Source organism: Arachis stenosperma, chromosome 8 (genome assembly GCF_014773155.1).
Source record: "Arachis stenosperma cultivar V10309 chromosome 8, arast.V10309.gnm1.PFL2, whole genome shotgun sequence".
Lineage (NCBI taxonomy): Eukaryota > Viridiplantae > Streptophyta > Magnoliopsida > Fabales > Fabaceae > Arachis > Arachis stenosperma.
The window spans coordinates 3,773,566-3,794,615 of record NC_080384.1 but is presented as its reverse complement, the minus strand read 5'-3'; the positions used below and the strand labels follow the sequence as shown (position 1 = coordinate 3,794,615).

The following is a 21,050-nucleotide window of genomic DNA, read 5'->3' as shown; positions in this document are numbered from 1 at the left end:
ATAAAATATATAAATACAAAAATATGAGTATTCTTTATTCAATAAGATTAATTATTATGCAAAAAAGTTTTATGATATTAAAAAATAATATTAAAATAAAATTTTAAATTGTAACATAAAAATATAAAATAATTAAAATTTTATTTCATATTAATTGACAAATAATTAGATAATTAAAATTTATTTAAATATAATTAGATAATTATATTTAAAATTTTGAATATAATAATCTAATTATTTGTCAAGTAATATAAAATAAAATTTTAATTATTTTATATTTTTATGTTATAGTTTAAAATTTTATTTTAATATGATTTTTTAATATCATAAAAATTTCTTGTTTAATAATTAATTTTATTAAATAAAAAATACTCATATTTTTATATTTATTTATTTTATATTTAATTATTTAAGAATAAAAGATTCTATCACTATTTAAAGTATTGTGTATTAAAATATTATCATTTAAAGTATTTATTTATATACTAGGATATTCTGTATTTATTAGAGTCCATCAATATTCTTCTTTTATATTAGCTTTTGATTTTCATCTAATCAAATCTAATAGTTTATATAAATGTGGCGCATCCAATAAACACATAATTATTGTGTTCGTTTTAGACATACCCTATTGGATATCTAAATTAATTGCTAGCTATACTAGCGCCTAATTTTTATAATTAATTGCTAAGTAAAGCCACAACTTTGTGTGGATACCACCTTTGTTTTCTCCTACAAAGAAGAGAGAGGAGAAGGGAAAACAAGAAACAGAGAGGAAAAAATGGAGCATATCCAAAATGATAGGTTCGTAAAGCACTTCCCTTCGGTTTATGGCCTTCTCTCTTTTAGTATAAATACAATGGGTTCTTGTCGTTTCTTCATTCCACGCACTTATCAATAATTATTTATTTATTATTCGAACTCTTATTTAATTTGGCATATACTTACTATATATAATAAAAATAAGCCATGGCCCTCTCTAAGCTTCTAGCTGCTTCCCTTATTCTATCCTTTCTCCTCCTCCAACTTAGCGTCGACGCCGCTGATAAATCGGTATTAAACATTCATTGATTTTTTTCTATACAATAACATGAAGTTAATTTCATATTATATATATGATCATATGTTTTCGTGTTATACAGGAGGTACCAACAGTGGAGGGGGCTGTTCCCGGTCCAAAGATAGGTACGAATTGAATTATTAGTTAAATACGAAATATGCATATATGCAAGAGATAAAGTTAATAATAATTAAATTGATGATGAATTTAATCAGATTGCAAAGGGAAATGTGATTTTAGATGCAGCAAATCATCGCATCCAAATCTATGCAAGAGATCGTGCAACACATGCTGTCAAAGATGTAACTGCGTACCACCAGGCACTTCTGGAAACTATGAAACCTGCCCTTGCTATTACGCCCAAACCACCCATGGTGGCAAACGCAAGTGTCCATAGAACTACCTATATATAGATGCATCCGAAACTGTAAATATATATAATGGGAGGGAGGGCAATCAAGATGTTGTTTTTTATTAATTGTATATTTCTATTAAAAAGATAAAATTGTAATAAAATGCAATTGTATATAATGCATTGATGATATATATAATATCTTACATTATGAATTTCGGTTTAGCTTCTAGTTAAAGCTATCTAATTGACTGTTCATACAACCAATGTTCGAGGGCTATATATACAGAAACGGAGGTTCAGAAGGGTTCAGTGTGCAGTGTGTGTGTTTTAAAAGATAAAATTGGTAGAATTTTATATTTACATGTCCTCCTATTTGTTAATATAAAGATTAATTTAAATAGTATTATTAATTACTGAATAATTGTTTATTTTAATTATCCGTGTTGACAGTTAATTAATTTTTTAATTGGTTTTATTTCGATTGGTGATTCAAATATTTAAAATTTAAAATTTAAATTAAGAAATTAAAATTGATTATAGCTAAAGGTATATTGAATACTAATTTAATGTAATTATTAATATGAATTATATATATATATATATAATATTTTTTACATTGTGAATGCTTTGGATATGTAAAAAAAAAAAATTCACAGAATATTTAATTTAAAAAATGATGAATTATAAGATAGGCATGTAACAGATTTACTTATAGAATGAGATAAGAATTTGTTGTGGTTGATGTTGATATTGGAAAATAAATGTCTATACAATACAGTCTATATTTTATATGGTGAACACTATGTATGAAGAGAAAATTTGAAATAAAAATATTGCATTTCACCGGCTAAAGTGCAAAGTTAGATTTTGATTTTTTCTAGAATAAAATAAAAATTATTTTATTTTCAAATAAAAATGAATCCCACTTTATTTTTTCGTATTCAATTTTTTGTGTCTGGAACAAGTTTGTTATTTTTCTCGACAAACCTCGTTATTTTCACAAAGTTTGTCGTATTTCTTGGCAAGCTTTATATAATCCGTAAAATTTACTGTATTTTTTGGTGAATTTCGATCAGGTTCGCCTAAATATATAAATCCGTGGTCTTCTTCTTTAGTTTTCACTTTTTACTTTTTACTCTTCACTTTTTATTTTTATCCTCTCTTACTTTTTATTTTGACTCTTTTCGATTTTTTTATCTTTACAATTCGTTAATTTTAAGTAATTTTGTTCTTCTATTCCTTTTAAAGTTAATTTATTCTTTATTATTTTATAATGTTAATATATTTATTTAGTTAGAATGAATTCCATGTAAAAGTAATTGTTATAAAAATAATTATTTCGTTTAATAATTAGAACATATAGTTTGTTTAAATAGTATTCTATTGTTAGATAAAATAAATAGTGTTATATTTAACTTAAGTAATGTTATATTAGATAATGTTAATCGATTATGCAATTGTGGTAGGAGATTAATAGATGTTAGTTAATACAAAATTTTATTTAGATTAGTGTTTTATTTGAATTAGTTATAGTTTAGAATTAAATTATATATGATAGGTATTTGGATTTATTTCTAATATGTTGGATAAAAAGTTATTTAATGTTAAATTAGTTTATTTTAATTTATTTTTATTATAGTGTAGTTTGATAGCACAAAATATGTTAGGCTACAAGGATACTTTTTATAGACGAGATCAATTTGACCATATTGTTAGCAGACTTGGTTGAGTGGTATACTTTATAACTTATGTTTTTTATATGTTTAAAATTTATCTTATTATTACTTGTGTCCTCCATTTCATTTGCCTCATTAATTTTTTTTTTGTTTGGGTCTCCGAATCTTGTGTATGACAAATAATTTATTACCGCGTCTGCCCAAGAAAATCAGGACACACTTTAGATACATTGGATTTAAGCATGTGGCATATATATTAGAGTGAGACCATGACTGGACATTGGTCTTTGTTTTGATCGAGAGATGGCATCCTAAGTCTCATACTTTTCACCTATCCTGTGGGGAGATGGCTATCAGTTTGCAGGACGTGGCGTATCAGTTGGGACTCAACATAGATGGAGATCCAATCAGCAGCTGCATCGGTGGGTGGGAGTAGTTCTATAAGGAATGTTCTATTGAGGACCTTTGTCAGCAACTGCTAGGTGTTGTACCGGGACCCAGTGACAAACAGTCACCGAGCAAGTAGATTTCAATCTCACATGGTTTCGTGATATTATTTGTGGGCAATTAGAGGCTCAGTGGTACACGAAATCATGATACACAACTTCGTGCAGCTGACCAGCAAGTGCACTGGGTTGTCCAAGTAATACCTTACATGAGTAAGGGTCGATCCCACGGAGATTGTCGGGTTGAAGCAAGCTATGGTCACCTTGTAAATCTCAGTCAGGCAGATTCAAATGGTTATGGGATTTTGATAATTAAAAGATAAATAAAACATAAAATAAGATAGAGATACTTATGCAATTCATTGGTATGAATTTTAGATAAGCGTACGGAGATGCTTTGTTCCTCCTGAATCTCTGCTTTCCTACTGCCTTCATTCAATCATTCATACTCCTTTCCATGGCAAGCTGTATGTAGGTGGATCACCGTCATCAATGGCTACGATCTATCCTCTCAGTGAAAATGGTCCTCTATGGTTTCCCGCATGGCTAATCATCTGTCGGTTCTCGATCATGTCGAAATAAGATCCATTGATCCTTTTGCACACTGTCACTGTGCCCAACACTCACGAGTTTGAAGCTCGTCACAGTCATCCCATCCCAGATCCTACTCGAAATACCACAGACAAGGTTTAGACTTTCTAGATCTCAAGAATAACGCCCATTCGATTCTAGCTTATACCACGAAGACTCTGATTGCACGCAATGGAAGCTCTGTTGTTAGGAGATGCAACCATGCGTCGTGAACCAGGAGGCCAAGAAATATGCATTCAAGCTTGTTTTCAGGTAGAACGGAAGTGGTTGTCAGGCACGCGTTCATAAGTGAAAATGGTGATGAGTGTCACTTGATCATCACATTCATCATGTTGAAATGTGAATGGATATCTTAGAACAAGAATAAGCTTGAATTGAATAGAAAACAGTAGTAATTGCATTAATTCATGAGGAACAGCAAAGCTCCACACCTTAATCTATAATGTGTAAAAACTCCACCGTTGAAAATACATAAGTGATGAAGGTCCAGGCATGGCCGAATGACCAGCCTCCTAAAAGTGATCAAAAGATCAAAAGATGATCCAAAGATGAAAAATACAATAGTAAAAGGTCCTATTTATAGAGAACTAGTAACCTAGGGTTTACAGAAATAAGTAAATGATGCAGAATTCTACTTCCGGGGCCCACTTGGTGTGTGCTTGGACTGAGCATTGAATCTTTCACGTGCATAGGCTTCTCTTGGAGTTAAACGCCACCTTTGGAGCTAGTTTGGGCGTTAAACTCCAGCTTTCATGCCAATTTGGGCGTTTTACGCCAAAATTTTTATGCTAACTTGGAACGCCTATTTGGGCCATCAAATCTCGAGCAAAGTATGGACTATTATACATTGCTAGAAAGCCCAAAATGTGTACTTTCTAACGCAATTGAGAGTGCACCAATTGGGCTTCTGTAGCTCCAGAAAATCTATTTCGAGTACAGGGAGGTCAGAATCCAACAGCATCTGCAGTTCTTTTTCATCATCTGGATCAGATTTTTGCTCAGGTCCCTCAATTTCAGCCAGAAAATACCTAAAATCACAGAAAAACACACAAACTCATAGTAAAGTCCAGAAATATGATTTTTGCATAAAAACTGATAATAATATAGCATCTATCTCACCGAGCTCTTCAATTTTATCTAAACAAAGTGATGAGTAACTAGAATCCCTTGCTCCAGTTTTCTCTCCTAACACAAATTCAAAATTTAGTTTTGGGGAAATTGAGATTTTCATTATTTTGGTTATTTAGGTGTAATCTAGCTTGGGTGATTGTTGGGTTTCACCTCAGGTACTAGTAGGTAAGGTGAGAAAACTCTAAATCGTTGTAGTTTGTTGATTTTACAAACCTTAGTGTTGATGTTGAGTATATTGCTTGAAATTAGTTTAAATTCATGTTGATTGGAGTTTGAATTGGCAAATTGGAGTGCTTGGAATTGAGCTTTGGTAGCTAGAACTTGTTGATTTGATTTGGTGGCTTGTTTGAAAACTTGGGAGAAATCGGCTAAGGTATAATTTTGATTTTCTTTAGGTAGTATGTAATATTGTGTGAAACTTATGCTAGTAGCCTTTAAGATAGGTTTGAATTGCATGCTTTGGTTAATAGAATGTGTGTGACTAGTGGAATGGAGGTTTGATATGAGCATGTGAATAAAATTAATGTATATGATTGAGATTTGTTATGAGGCTATAGAATGAATGATAAATTATGATTTTTGGTGATGATTGATTATATATTTTGAATTTGGATGCTGATTGAGGAGGTAAAAATGTGAAGGTAATTGATAATAGAGGATAAGGGTGATTTATTTGAGAAGTATGGTAAATTAGGTTTGGATGATTGGAAAATAATTGAGGATTAATTGTTATGTGTAAAAGTGTATAGTATTGAGATTGTATGGTAAATATTGACTTGGTTTGAGAGTTTTGGAAACTAGAAGATTTTGCTAAAATCTATTTTTAACCAACTTTGATGGGTCATAACTTGGTTTTCAGACCCTCAAATTTTGTGAAACTAGTTTTTAATAAAATTGGGTTCGTGTAGTTTATGACATTTGAAAAACGGATGGAAAATAATTTTTAACAAAAAAGTTATGCGCATTTGAAATTTGGTTGAAAAATTAAGTTTTCTGCAACAAACAACTTTCCTGAAATTGGTATGCATGCGTACGTGGCAGTGTCACACGATGTGAGTATAGGGCGCTGCCCAGTACTCTCGCGTATACGGCATTGACCTTCATACGCGACATTGGCGTTTTTGAAAATTTCGCGTACGCAGCAGGTGCACGCGATGTGGGCTGGCCATTCTGTTTAAATGCTCGCATACACAGGAGGTGGCTCGCGTACACGGCACATGCAATTTCAAAATCCATGCGTACGCGGAAGGGATGCATACGCATGACCACTTTATTTTGCAAAAAATTATATTTTTGAGTTTTTAACTATTCCTCTAGTCTTCTAAACCTCCGAAACATTTATTTAAGATTCCCTAACTAGTGTTTAGGCTTTGGGATGAGCGAGAGTGTATTGGGTGGATTAAAAAGGGTATTTTCTTTTATGAGTTTAGAGACGGTGACTTAGGTTTGTAACGTACTGTGGATGGAATAACTAGAGTGGGTTGGTGAAGCGGTATGTTGATGATGATTTGAGAAAAGGAAAGCTAATGAGGTATTATTATTGATAAATCGTTATGTACCTCGCAAGGACAGTGGTTAATCCTGCTTGTCGAGGTTGAGACTCCTAAGATTATTGATAAATTGTTATGTACCCATCAAGGATGGTGGTTAATCCCGCCTGTCGAGGTTGAAACTCATGAGATTATTGTTAAGTCATTATGCACCTAGCAAGGACGGTTGGTTAATCTCGCTTGTTGAGGTTGCGGCGCCGTTGTAGGGACAGTGATTAATCTCGCCTACATTCAGATGTGGGGTCTAAGGCAATCTCCCACCTGCATCCTTTCATGTCACAAGAGTGTGCTCGAGCACTATATCTAGTTAGAGTGTACTAGAGCACTATATCCCAGGGCGCTTATTTATATATATACGTGACAGAAAGGCGACATTCCGAGGGGATGTGTCGGGTTGGAAGTTGAACCAATAAGTGATATCACGGCTAATAGGACAAAAATTCATTGTGTGCATCTTATGTATAACATGCTTAGTTGCTACTTGAGTTACTTGCTGTATATGCAACCTACTTGTGTTTTACTTGTTTGCATTTACTTGTGTTTTCTTCTGCCATTGAGGAGGTTCGGTAGGTGGTGGCAATGGGATCGCATGGAGGATAGGTTGGCAAAGACTGTGGGACATTGGTGATTTGTTAGAGTAGAAATCCCTTAAGTCAGATCCCCCCTTTATGGAATTAAAAATGTATCGTAATGTTATACTTTGGAAAGTTCTAGGATTGCCTTTGGCTTCTCGGAACCTTATATCTTATATATTGGGCACTGTTATCATACTAAGAACCCCCAGTTCTCATACCATATATTGTTATTTTTTATGTATGTCGCAACCTACCTTGGTGAGTTTTGCGGATGGTGACAGAGCGGATGATGGCTCCAGTTTTACTTTTATTTCTTTTGTTGTAGTTATCTCTCTCCTTTTTGTGTATATGCCTTAGAGAATTTTATTTTGAAAACTTTAAGAGATAGGATGTTGCTATTTCAACTTAAAAAATCAGTTGTATCTTTTGTTTAATTAGTCGATCTAAACTTTAATTAGTCTTTTGTTTGTTTGTTTGTGTGTGTGTGTGTGTGTGTGTGTATGACTTGTTTATCTTATATCTATTACCGTGTATATCTTTGAGCTTTTGCAAGGTTTTATATACTTTGTTTATTTTTTGTGCCGTCGCGCCTTAGTTATTTTTGTGTGAACGCTTTGCGCTTTGTTTCTTCTGTTTTTACCCTTTGATCTCCTATTCTTCTTATCGAGCTTCTAGTTTATAATATATCTTTGACTATATACTATTGTATGAGCCTTAGAATTGTTGTGATGCTTTATCACATTTACTTTACGACTATATGGTAAAGCTTAGTATAATAGGGTGTTACAGAAGCCTATACTACTGTAGTGTGCCCGCTGTTGTACTTTGCTATTGTTGTGTGGCACCAAGTAGACTGCCTGGTTAGATAGTTTTGTGGCCTGCAACACATCCCAACGAGGCCACTGAATATTGACGAGATGCACAAGTACGATGGTTGATTTGGCAGAAGCGAGTGGTACGCTGAGTTCTTCAGGGTTGGTATGAGATGTGGGAAACTCGGGTGATCATCAACTTCAGATACATCATGCCTTTGATCTACACTCATCGCAACCATATTTAAGATGATACTTCTAGTGTGTGTACATTGAGTTAGTTGGTCAGGGTAACCAGCGCTTAGCGGTAGGGAAATACATACCCGAGGATCTCCTAATTCATCACTTGAAGGCTCTACAGTTGCATCAGCTTGAGGATGGAGAGCTTCTACTAATGCGACCTTAAGGAGAGAGACGAGGTAGATCTCGTCCTAGGCATGGGGTTGCTATAGCTCATCATGATAGAACATCTGTTAGCACACCCAAAGGTAGACACTAGGCACATGTACGTTCCTCAAGTGTAGCAGAGCTTATGGAGCAGGTCGTTGGTCGTATATCGGAACTCATCCCTGGAAACTACCTGACACTCAGGCCACCCAGCACTTAACATTCATTAAAGGTCAGGCCTAGTCATCAGGGGCATGCGGCAGGGGTAGGGACCAATCAGCAGTGGGAGATTCCATTTGATCCATTGTTCAGCCAGACAGATTTTGATGTGGATTAGCCCTTTTGTCCCACTTTGCATACACATGACTTGGATGCAGTGTCTGGTAGTTGGCCAAAGTGGATTCATACTTTGCTTGACACGGATGCAATGGGTTTTTAAGGTGATATGACCGGGGGAGTCCAGACATATCCATTTGGATAGATGCACATGTCTCCATCACTGTCGCCCTATGCCCTACGACACATGGATGATCCATTTACCAGTTCATCATCAACAGAATCACACGGGAAACTTTGGGGCGAGTTGACGACATTCGCTTTTGGTGAGGTCATCGATCCACTAATAGTTGAGCCACCTCTTGGTAGAAGATAGAGGGAGCCTTGTCCTCCTCTTTGTGGGATAGGTGGATGTCTTGATGTACAACCTCTTTGACGATGAGTTAGACCACAGGGCGGCTGACATGAACGTGGATAATAGTGTAGTTTATTATGTTTAGTTTATTATTGTAATGTTGCTTTCGGTTATTATGTTTAGTTTTTAATTTTTAGCATATGTTATGGTAGAATGATCACTCATAGATTTTGAGCAGATTTTACTATATTCAAGTCCAATAATGTTTTCGAAATTCAAATTATCAAAAGTAATGGGATACCATAACATACTTATCCATCACACAATGGTGCGGGAAATCAAATTTTCCACAGCTTAACCGGCAAGTGCACCGGGTCATCCAAGTAATACCTCAGGTGAATGAAGGTCAATCCCATAAGGATTGTCGGACTGAGCAAGCAATGGTTGTCTTGTTAGACTTAGTTAGATGAATCAAAAAGGGTTTGGTGAGTAGTAATTTGCATAAACAATAAACAATAAAATAAAGAAAGTAATAAATAGTTTGGTGTGAAAGCAGTGTGAGAAAACAGTTAAGGTCTCAGAGATGTTTATCTTTCCAAATTAAAATTTCTTACCAACTATTTTAACAATGAGTGATTCATTCTATGGTAAACCATAAATGTCTAAACCTTAATCTCTTAGTGATTTAGCTTCCTCTAACCTTCATTAACTGCCACTCTCGTGGTCACTTAATTCGGATTAGAGGGTTAAGTTCAGAAAACTAGTTTAGCGCCACAAAAATCCTAATTACCCAAGACTAATAGGATTATATGTCACATATCCGAATTAGTTCATGCAATTAGCGATTTAAGAGGAATTTGTTTCCAAGCTGTAGTTCAAGCGAGATAACTCTCTCGAGAATCACAAGAACTCATGTAGAAAATGGTCATACTCTCGTTCCACCCAGTTCATAAGATTAAGAATGAAAACAATCCTTAGAATTGAATCAAACATAAATTAAAATAGAAGAATAATAGTTCTAATCCATAGAAATAAACAGAGCTCATAACCTTAACCAGGAGGCTTAGTTGTTCATACTTACAGAGAAAATAAGGTTTTGAAAAAGTGCGAAAGAAAGAAGATCCTAAACCTAAGTGATCTTTTCCTTTAAATACTAACCTAATAATAAATGCTAGACCTAAAAAGACATTGTTTGTAAATAAAATTACAAAAAGAAAATAAAATAAAACTAAGAAGTGTTAAGTCTAATTGGAAGCCCAAAGAGAAGGTGTCTTCGGCCTGCTCTTGGCGTTTCATGCCAGAGATGGGCGTATAACGCCCCATGGGGAGTAGAGTTGTGCACGCCTGAGTCCTCTGCTGGCGCTAAACATCAGGTGGGCGTTTAGCGCCCAGGGAGGGTGCTGCAACATTTCTTTCTTTTTGCTCCAAACTTCGCCAAATTGCTCCAAATTTCACCTGAAATCATAGAAACACCAAATTGCTTGAGATTATATTGAATTTTTGTGGAAATTTGATAATTGGTGATTGATTATATTGTAATTGTTGAATTTTTCCCTCGCGTTCTTAGTTGAAATTTTATTCAGAATGGTAGGTTTTATAGTTGGTTTTGTATGTAATATTACAATGTATTATTAATATTAAGTATGTGAATCTGTGATATTTGTTCTTGACAAAAAAGTTTTAACTTTTTAGAAAATTGTCGGCAGATTATTGTGTAAAGGCTCAATATTAAATAGATAATAAAGGAATTAGGTTAATAACAGCTTACTTTTAGTACGATCATGATATATTGAAAGTTGAATCGTTACAAAAATGATACATTATTTTTAAAAGAATTACCAAATCAAATAAAATAAAAGTAACTTTTAATGGAATGAATTACTTACTAATTCAATATTGTTACCCATCATAAAATACTTTTAGAATGACAACTAGATAAACTTCCAGAAAAAGAAAAAAAATGAGTATGTTACATCTATATAATAAAGTATAAATGATATATTTTTGTCTCTAAAATATCAAATTTTTTTAATGTTTAATTTAAATAAATTTTATTTTTAATTTAAAACTAAAATTTAATTTTATCCTTTAATAATATCAATTTTTTACAGTACATAATTATTTAATTATTTTTTAATCACGTATGAGTAAGTTACTCTTAATCACATTACTTTCGTTTTAAATAAATTGATTTTTTTTAATTTTTCTCCTAAAGATTTTTACTCATCATGAAACTTTGTAGAATGACTAGTACATAAGTTTGCGAAAAAAAAAGAGCATGGTACATATATAACAAATTATAAATTATACTTTTTGTCTCTAATATACCGAAATTCTTTATTCATTTAATGTTTAATTTAGTTAAACTTTATTTTTAATTTTAAAATAAATTTTAATTTTATCCTTCAATAATATCAATATTTTTATGATAGATAATTATTCAATTTTTTTAAGTTTAATTATTCTATTAGTCCCTATAGTTTTGTAAAATTTTTAATTAGGTTCTTATACTGTTTGAGAACCATCAATGAATGGAAAACATTATGTGTGAATAATAGGGTGATGCCAATTCTTCTGTGCATCCTAGTAGCTAAGGTTTTGTAACAATTTGGATCTTCTCAAGTCCGAAGAAAATATGATAAGGTCACTCATCTATACCATGCAGTATGGAGTCACTAAAAATGGCGGCAATAGTTAAAATATTGGTGTGTCTAATGTGGCATTTACTACTAAAAAGTGGGTTCTGATGATTAAAGTTAGCTCATTGTGATTTCAGCATTTGATATTAAAGTTGGCTCATTGTGATTTTAGCATTTGGTCTAAAATTTGGAGATTGATAAGTTTTAAAATATGAAAAAAGAATGGAACTAGAAATGTCAGTGATTTCCAGCTGTAACTCCTCCATTGTGATTTTGTCGATAAAGGACAAGTAACATTTATTGATTAAGACATTAATTTTTGCTGATTCTGTGATTCATTGTGAAAACAACTTGAAGAGTACATGGGATTTGAACTTTTTTACATACTACAAGATTTGTTCTATTATGTTTTAATTGAGAGTAATATGTTAGTTGCAGGTGTTCTCTTTGTTGGAGATTTAGGAAGAGAATGTCCTTTTGGAACATAAGTATGGAATCTAAGTCAAACTTCTATCTTTATGAGGGTTTAAAAGTTTGATTCAGCTTTGTACAAAAGCATGCATGAAGCAACTTGCTATGGTGAAAAATCTTTAAGTCAATTTTTCAGTTGAAATGTTATACCAGACTTTACAAGTTGAGATAGATACAATTGTTTGGTCTAAGTAGATATTGAATGGAGTATAGTTATGTTCATGAATTATTTTTACCATATTTTAGTCTAGATTGTGGATCATAAATTTAATGTATTTAGAAATTTTCAATATGTTAAATTCTATATTTCTATGGAGACATTGTAAATATTGTGGTATTTATTTGAAAAATTAATCTATGCTCAATTCCTTTTATATTTTGTGAAAATATAATTATTTATGAAAATTTAGTTTTAATAGTGGTTAATCTGAAATTAGTAAAAATCCATAATTATAAAATTAGGAACAATGACCGAGTTAGTGATCGATTTAGATTTTTAGTTCAGAAATTAGCGGCTAAATGGTTCAGCGACCGATTTTCAAGAAAAATCAATCACTAAATCGGTTGCGATTCTGGTAATTTCTTGTAATGTGAATGGGGATTATAAGAATATCTTTCATTGAATATTTATAGTTTTAATAAATTTTCAATTAGGTCCCTATACTTTTTTTCTTTTCAATTAAGTCCCTAAGGGTATACAAGTAATTTCACAATTCACTAACATTTTTTTGACGTTTAACGTTAATATGGACTAAATTGAAAAAAAATTAACGTATAGGGACCCAATTAAAAAAAAAAGTACAGAGACCTAATTGAAAATTTCGCGAAACTATAGGGACCAACAGAATAACTAAACCTTTTTTTTTAATTGCATCTAAGTAAAACACTCTTAGTCACATTACTTTTATTTTAAATAAATTTATTTTTTAATTTTACTCTTAATCACATTATTTTTATTCTAATTAAATTTATTTAGGTTTAAAAGAAAAATAAAAAATAAAAAAAAACAATTTTCTACTGTTGTAAAAAAATTGAAATTATTAATGAAAAAAATAAAATTTATTTAAAATTAAGAATAAAATTTAATTAAATAATTAAACATTAAAGAACTTCAGTATATTAAAGACAAAAAGATATAATTTATATTATTGTATATGTTCATGCTTTTTATTGTATATACGTGAAAAAATCTTGAATAATTTATTGTATATATGAGTAAAAATTTTGAATTTGTAATGCAATTCTTCCGTTCAAATTTACTATCATTTTACTTGATCCGATAATTCTTCAATTTTAAGAGTAATGTATCGTTTTTGTTTCCAACGTTTTCGTCCTATTTAAGTTTATAAAGTTTCAAATCGTCTCGATTTTGTTCTACCGTCAATTATTCTGTTAACAGATCACTAACGGTAGGACAACAACATTAAGACGATTTTAAAACATTATTAAAAACTTAAATGAGACGATTTAAAAACAACTTTAAGATTTACCCTAAATATTAGAGATAAAAATGATCCTTTACTCAAAAAAAAAAGAAAAAAAGAAAAATGGTTTTTTCCCACACAAAATGTGCCATATATGTTTCGTTTATAACCTGCTCTCTTTTGATCGAGTATAAAGGGTCCTTGTTTTCTTCATTATTCAGCACATATGTACACTTACCAAAGAAAGTTGTACTTGTTCATGCTCTTTTCGTTTCTTTAGTTATCTATCTACAAGCATCCGCCATGGCTCTCTCTAAGCTTTTACCTGTTTCCCTTATTCTCTCTTTTCTCCTTCTCCAGCACCTTATTGAAGACAATCAATTGGTAATAACCATATATGGATGCTATGTTATTTCTCATCAATTATTAGCATTTCGTTCTATTTATATATGTATAACCTTTTCTTTTTGTGTTAAAAATTTGTGTAATACATATAGGTATCTTCAGAGGGACTACATGGTTCTCTTAACGTTGAGAAGATAGGTACAAATTGATTTAATTAAACACCGTATAATTGAAATTTCGACCTATCCATGATATTTTGATTGAATGAGTGAATTAATTTCAGATTGCAATGAAGCATGTGACGTAAGATGCAGCAAATCATCACGGCCGGACCTATGCAAGAGAGCATGCGGAACATGCTGCCAACGATGCAACTGCGTTCCACCGGGCTATTCCGGCAACCAACGAGCGTGTCCTTGTTATTACAACCAAATCACCCATGGTGGCAAACGCAAGTGCCCTTAATCACATCAACAACTTAATTACAATTCTATATCTGTGTCACATTAGATATATAGGTTATAGGTTATTTCATAACTGAGATTATATTTATTTTGTTTGATATACAATATGCCAGATACAAGGAGAATGATAAACTCATAAATATTTAAATAAAAACTTAGCATATTGTACTAGTTGATATGAATATCCACGACAATAATATATAATATATGCTATATATTTAATATTTCTTGAAATCAACCGTTTCCTAGATTGTATTGTTGTTTTACTTTGGTGGGTCCGAGGAAAAGACTAGATCAGAGGGCCAACACATTCAGCTTAAAAAAAGAGTGAGTTTTGATTTAGATGTAAAGTAAAAATAAGGAAGAAGTGTAGGAATGAATTAATTTTGTTAATGAGCGATGGTAGAAGGTAGATTGTGATAGGATCAGGTGCAAGTTATTATTGGGAAGATTCAATTTATGCAAAAGAGCTTGTGGAACATGCTGTGATCGTTGCAATTGTGTGCCTTCTGGGACTAGCTAGCAGTAACAATTCCCATGTTTATGCCAACACCAATGTCCTTGATTACCACTTCATTTTTATTTTTATCAGCCTGTGAAAATTTTTAATAGTATAATATTGAATTGAATTTTATCATAAGAATTGAATTCCAGTTAGAATTAAATTGAATTCTAGTGTTTAGAATAAATTAATAAAATTATAGAATTAAACTGAATTATTATAGTATTTAAAATATTTATTAAATAAATTAAAATTTTATAATAGATAACTTTATCTTTTATTAATATAACATTATATTTAACTAATAAATATAGTTATTTATTAAATTATATAAAATAATTAAACATTTGTATTTTTTAACTAAAATTTTATTCAATTAAAATTTGTTCACCTCTTTTAAAGAAATAAAAATTAGATTAATCTAAAAATATTAAATTTAAAAATATTATTATTAATTAAAAAAATTAAATAGTTCTTTATGCACTACAAGAGAAATAGAGCTTTGCAGCGGTTATTTCTCCAATTTGCGGCGGTTTCAAACCGCCGCGAAACAGAACGCCAGCGAATTAGGGACCGCTGTCCATAAGGGTGCGGGGAATGCATTTTGCGGCGGTTTTCAGCAACCGCTGGCATAACCGCCGCTAAATGGAATAGGTTATTTGCGTCGCTCTTAAAACCGCCGCTATTTGGAAAACAGGTTTTCAAAAAAATTGCGGCAGTTAAAAAACCGCCGCAAATTTGACGTGGGTTTTTAAAAAAAACTGCAACGGTGTGAAACCGCCGCAATTTTATGCATGAATTTAAAAAAAAAATACTACCAGCAGTGGTTTGTTCCATTTTTATTTACTATAAAAATCCATACAAAACTTGTAATACAACTTGCATTAAAAAATATATCTGCATTTGGATTGTATATCTTCTCAATATTCTCATTCATTTCTGACATACAAACATTGGTGTATCATTAAAAATAGAGCTGATATTTTTTATTTTCTTGGCACTAGGCTACAGAATAATAAAACAAAGCCAAACTATAAATATTTCAAGCTAGCAAAGTGAAATACAAAGGTAAGTGAAAATAATAACCATTTAAATGTGATGAAACCTTCTTTACTTTTATGAAAATTCCTGAAGATTCAATAACAAGATTAGCCCAAAATCACCCAAGTGATGTCCACAAGATCTCTAAATACTAAAATAAATAATTACTCAGTTAAATCAAATAATGAAATAATCATATAAAAGAAATAACAAAGCAAAAACAGGAGATAACAAATTACAAAACTATCTCTAATGGAAAGGACAAGTGAAAAACACCGTTGAGAAAAAAAATTAATCTGGTGAATATCCTTTCTAAGGGTAAATACTGCTCTATCTTAGAAAAAAATATAATATATAAATTAAATTAAAATTTAACAAGCAATGCACTACTACTTAATAATGTAAAAATGAACATGGTTCAATTGATCAAAAGTACAAAAATTTACTTGATATAATGACCAATAAGATCATCATGGGTCATGACTCATCTCTTCACATAATTTTTGGAACCCCCGCCAAACCTGAAAAGAAATAAAAAATAACTTGTTGAACGAATAAGTGAAATAAGAAACTCCCAAAAACACATAAGATAGAGAATCTTACCATCTTGAGAATCAGTATATACGAAGACATGATATGAGTCTCAGCCCAAAAGATTCCCAAAGATAACAACAAACAGAGGAAACATTTCCATCTTAGGAAAAGACATAGTTTCTCAATATCTCTCAAGACTTGTTTCTTTTTCTTATTGTACAAAACAATTTAAAGCATCAAAATATAATTGAGTATGGTTAATGGGCATGTTGAAAATGGACATAAACAACTAAAATGGACATAAACAAGCACATTTAGCATTTAAACTATACAATCAATTAAAACCTCCAAAGATAGAACAATTTTTAAAAAAGAGAAAAGAAAAAAAATTCAAATAAATTATAAAACTCAGCATCTTTGCTCCTCTTTGAAGAAGAACGTGGATATACTTAAGAGAATTGTTACCTTTATTTCTTTTATTCCTCAATTGAAAATTCTTCTTGAGCATTCTGTATTTCTATCACTTGGACAAGAGACTTAGAAACTAATGATGAGAGATCTATAATTTTGACAATGGAGATATACCTGCAACAGAACAAAATTAAATTGTTAAAATTTCAAAATTTATACAAAGTACTAAAGGGACAGTATTAGTGTAGTTTCAAACACACTATTTTTGTGATACTAGAATAATTGAAGGGAGGGAAAAGAGAATGGAGTTTCATTGCACTCCCTTTTATTCTTGATCAAGGAATTCACTGAACTCCTTATACTACCAATTCAAACTTAAACCAGGATAACCCATAAAATGCATTTCATATAGAAGAACACCTGAAAAGAATAACGCAACTTAGTTAATGTCAATTAAACACAACGTGTTAAGTTTTAACATTATCTTACATGCAATATATAGGTTCAAGATTTTATTTATTTATTTAGTATTTGAATTGCCTATTGATAACTTTTTTTTAATCTATAATAATGTCCAATGCATAAAACGGGATGTGTATAGATAAATTGAAAATAAATAAAGGCCAAAACAAAAGGTGACATTGGAATAGGATTAAACACAATAATAACAAAGCCAATTATGCATGCTAACTTGTGCCTAAAATCTTAGGTATGAAAATTAAAAATTACCAAGAGCCCACCAATCCACAGCACTAGTATGGCCTGAACCAGATATAATTTTCTGCACAAGTGTAACTGTCAATATCCAGAATAGAAAAAGAGAAAAATATTTTATTCTCATTAGAATATGTCAAAAAATAACAAACCAGAGCTATGTACTCTTCTGTGCTAACAAAAGAATTTGATGCTCTCATGGGTTCAGCCATAAACACTGGAACCTGTTGACCTTTTTGTTGTTTATTCTTCTTTTTCTTCTTGTCATCCGTGGCTGGTAAAAGTAGCTGCAACAAGTATAAATCAGACATAAACAAAATTGTTATCAGTGGTTGAGTTATAAGTATTGCTTATAATAATTAAAAACTGCATTATATGAAGTTTCATCTCAGAGATACCTGTGGCTTGCAAGATGTTAAACATGACAAATCAAAATCTGTTAGAGCCACATGACAAATCTTTTGGTCAGTTATTGCAGCTTGTTAACTTCATACCGGATTTAGAGAAACATTTTGTGAGTCTTATACTTCCTAAGTTGTATTTCATGGGTTAATAATTAAAATTGTTAGGCCATACGAATGCCTAATAACCTACCTTGACAATGAAGATACTCCAATGCAACCACTACCTTAGCAGCATAAAATCTATGAATATTGAGAACTTAATGTCAGTTAGAGAAAAGTAGGAGCCATGTGCATGCAGTAGCATAATATTATTATACCTGGCAGCCTCTTCCTTAAGAACTTTTGTTGGCTGTCGATCAAGAAGCAGGAACAGTTCTCCACCAGGGCAGTAATCAGTAATCAAACAAACATGTGATTTGGTCTGCAAATCAATCAAGTTCTAATGATTTTGACAAATTCATTATATATAGTTAAAAATAATGAGGACTACTATGTTTTTCTAATTTGAAAGTGATATGTGAGCATCAAACCTGAAAGGAAGCATATAGTGCAGGTAGAAAAGGATGGTCCAACATGTCAAGGATTTCTCTATCTGTGCAAGCTCTATGCACCTGCAGAAAGTGTAGAAATTTGAAAGATCTTGATAACTGGAACCAGATATGTGGGATATGACATAATAGACCCAAAACATAACAGAAAAGAAAGAAACAATTGCGTGCTTCATAATCATATTGAGAACCTTGTTACGATTAAGCATAACACCCTTATCCATAGCCTTCAAGGCAAAATGGTGACCAGTTCCACATAACTCCGCTAGATGCAATTGGAATGCAATTGGCTCTTCTAAAAAATTTTGATCAATAACTATTCTCGATTATCAAATGAAACCAACTTGAAACTTCCCTTTATCCCCATACAAGTTTCAAGACAACATAACAACCAATCTTAACATATTGTTCTTTTGAAAAGAACTTCAAGCACAAAGAGCACCAAATAAAATTGTGTTATCAAAACCAATTAAAGGCATCTTTACCATCCAATACTCATTCATCAGGACAAAAGCTCTTAAAACTGACAAAGAGGGACAAAAAAATCTTACTAACCTTTTTCAAATGCAAGTAACGTGAACCAATTGTTAAAAAATCTGAAGCACATAACTTGAGTTCAACAACCCCCAAAATCATCTGATAATTGACATGAACAAGCAGCAAACTTTATCTGTTTCTGAAACAAATTTCCAAAAATCAAAAGCACCCATCATCAATAACCTAGCAAAAAGCATATGTTTAAGATGTAAAATTGAAGTTATGAGAAATGTTAGTGGAGATTTATGTTAAAATATCGATAGAGAAGAAAAAAGGCATAAAATGAAAGTTAGAATTGAGAAATCCATGAAACCTAAGATGAGAATGAGTGAGATTCAGAAGTGGCACACTCACCGAATCAGAGTACTTGTTTCGCCGGTAGAGTCCAGTGTGAGAACTTGTTCTTGATAGTGGTGCTATCAAGCTTCTTGTTATTTTACTTTTTCAAATCGCACCAAATAAAAAATAAAAGGAAAAAAACACTAACCAGGGTCCTCGATAACGGAAAGGAAGCACGACAAAGAGACGACGAAGCCATGGCAAAGCAGCAACGAGCAACGATTGGTGAAGGACGGTAAAGGAGCAGCAATTTCGGAGAAGAAGCGGCAGAAAATTGTCAGCTTCCAAGATAAAGTGGCAACAACGACGACGACGTCACGTTGAGTGATGATGGTGACGCCGCAGTGAAAGACAACGGATTGGTAAGGGTTTGTGGGAGAAAGAGGATTTGTGGATTAGGGTATTTGAGAGAGGTTCAAATGTACAGGTTCTGGAAAAGTCCCAAATTAAAATGGTCTTTTAGGCTTTAGTAAGTATTAGGCTAATTTATCAAATGTTGCTGCGGTTAATAAAATCGCCGATTAAATAGTCGCAATCTTTCAACTTAGCGGTGGTTATATGAACCGACGCTAACTGGCCGCCGCAATCTTCCGTCTGTGTTGTAGTGATGGTTAATTCTAATGATAAACTAACAATAAAAAATAAACATGAACTATCAAGAACTAACTTGCTATGTGATCTAATGATATAGCAAGTAAAAAAATTAGTTATTAATAGTAAATTATAGTAACTAATTCATGTTATTAAAATAAAATAAAATTATACTACTTTTTATTAGTATCATGATTGATACAACTTTACTTAAAATATTCAGATATATTGACAAATGTTTGGTATCATTAATCTAAATACATAAAATTTATATGTGTGGATAATTTTTTTTATCTACATAGTATACTTTTTAAAATATATATATATATATATATATATATATATATATATATATATATATATATTATACTAAATGAGTTGAAAAAAAGAGAAGAAAAAAAATGAAGGCAATGAAAAAGGAGAGAGTGTGTGTTGAAAGGTGAGAAGTGTTGAGAAAAAATGAATGAAAAAAATTAATGAAAACTAATTAAATTATAAACATATTTTAAACTTTTTAAGTTTTTAGTGAAATTCAAATGAAATTAAATTTTAAATTGGATATATTTGAGTTGGAATTAATTTTGAGAAAAAATAATGAAATTGAATTAATTTCATCTAAACAATTTTAATTATTATTTTTGTTTCAAACACTGAAGTTGAACTCAATTTCTATAGAAACTGAATTTTAAAGAGTTTTTTAACACCCTGTATATATATATAATAACTAATATTTTTACTTGTAATAATATTACGGCAATACTTTAAAATTATGTTAGATTACTTTATCTTGACATTATAAATTATGGTACAAAAAATGAATTTTTTATTTTAATAAATAAAATAAATATAATAATTATTGAATTAAATATTTT

At 31.5% G+C, this 21,050-nt stretch overlaps 3 protein-coding genes across 3 annotated transcripts; 2 read left to right on the top strand and 1 right to left on the bottom strand.

The window, feature by feature from the left end:
• The first annotated feature begins 890 nt into the window (after nt 1-890).
• On the top strand, nt 891-1,517 carry LOC130946805 (gibberellin-regulated protein 11-like). The gene is made up of 3 exons (XM_057875656.1): nt 891-1,053; nt 1,143-1,185; nt 1,276-1,517. Exons 1-3 carry the CDS (start codon nt 970-972, stop codon nt 1,455-1,457), a joined length of 309 nt encoding a protein of 102 aa, XP_057731639.1. The 5' UTR covers nt 891-969; the 3' UTR covers nt 1,458-1,517.
• A 12,534-nt stretch (nt 1,518-14,051) lies between these two features.
• On the top strand, nt 14,052-14,558 carry LOC130946888 (snakin-2-like). Its single transcript, XM_057875781.1, has 3 exons — nt 14,052-14,132; nt 14,246-14,291; nt 14,377-14,558. The coding sequence occupies exons 1-3, from the start codon at nt 14,052-14,054 to the stop codon at nt 14,556-14,558; spliced, it is 309 nt and encodes a 102-aa protein (XP_057731764.1).
• A 984-nt stretch (nt 14,559-15,542) lies between these two features.
• On the bottom strand, nt 15,543-19,786 carry LOC130945259 (phototropin-1-like). The gene is made up of 11 exons (XM_057873990.1): nt 19,736-19,786; nt 19,336-19,387; nt 18,903-19,006; nt 18,694-18,774; nt 18,481-18,584; nt 18,354-18,403; nt 18,158-18,195; nt 17,912-18,046; nt 17,775-17,826; nt 17,411-17,465; nt 15,543-15,741 (listed from the first exon to the last, which is right to left on the bottom strand). The coding sequence occupies exons 1-11, from the start codon at nt 19,784-19,786 to the stop codon at nt 15,543-15,545; spliced, it is 921 nt and encodes a 306-aa protein (XP_057729973.1).
• Nucleotides 19,787-21,050: the final 1,264 nt, after the last annotated feature.

Bases quoted from the DNA above. Each gene is read 5' to 3' on its own strand.
- LOC130946805 (XM_057875656.1), top strand. From the start codon at position 970: ATGGCCCTCTCTAAGCTTCTAGCTGCTTCCCTTATTCTATCCTTTCTC. The intron at 1,054-1,142 runs GTATTAAACATT...CGTGTTATACAG, and splicing joins TCGACGCCGCTGATAAATCG to GAGGTACCAACAGTGGAGGG. The intron at 1,186-1,275 runs GTACGAATTGAA...GAATTTAATCAG, and splicing joins TGTTCCCGGTCCAAAGATAG to ATTGCAAAGGGAAATGTGAT.
- LOC130946888 (XM_057875781.1), top strand. From the start codon at position 14,052: ATGGCTCTCTCTAAGCTTTTACCTGTTTCCCTTATTCTCTCTTTTCTC. The intron at 14,133-14,245 runs GTAATAACCATA...TAATACATATAG, and splicing joins TTATTGAAGACAATCAATTG to GTATCTTCAGAGGGACTACA. The intron at 14,292-14,376 runs GTACAAATTGAT...AATTAATTTCAG, and splicing joins TCTTAACGTTGAGAAGATAG to ATTGCAATGAAGCATGTGAC.
- LOC130945259 (XM_057873990.1), bottom strand. From the start codon at position 19,786: ATGGCTTCGTCGTCTCTTTGTCGTGCTTCCTTTCCGTTATCGAGGACC. The intron at 18,585-18,693 runs GTTTGATGCTCA...ATTGATTTGCAG, and splicing joins CACTATATGCTTCCTTTCAG to ACCAAATCACATGTTTGTTT. The intron at 18,196-18,353 runs GTAGGTTATTAG...TGGCTCTAACAG, and splicing joins GGAGTATCTTCATTGTCAAG to ATTTTGATTTGTCATGTTTA.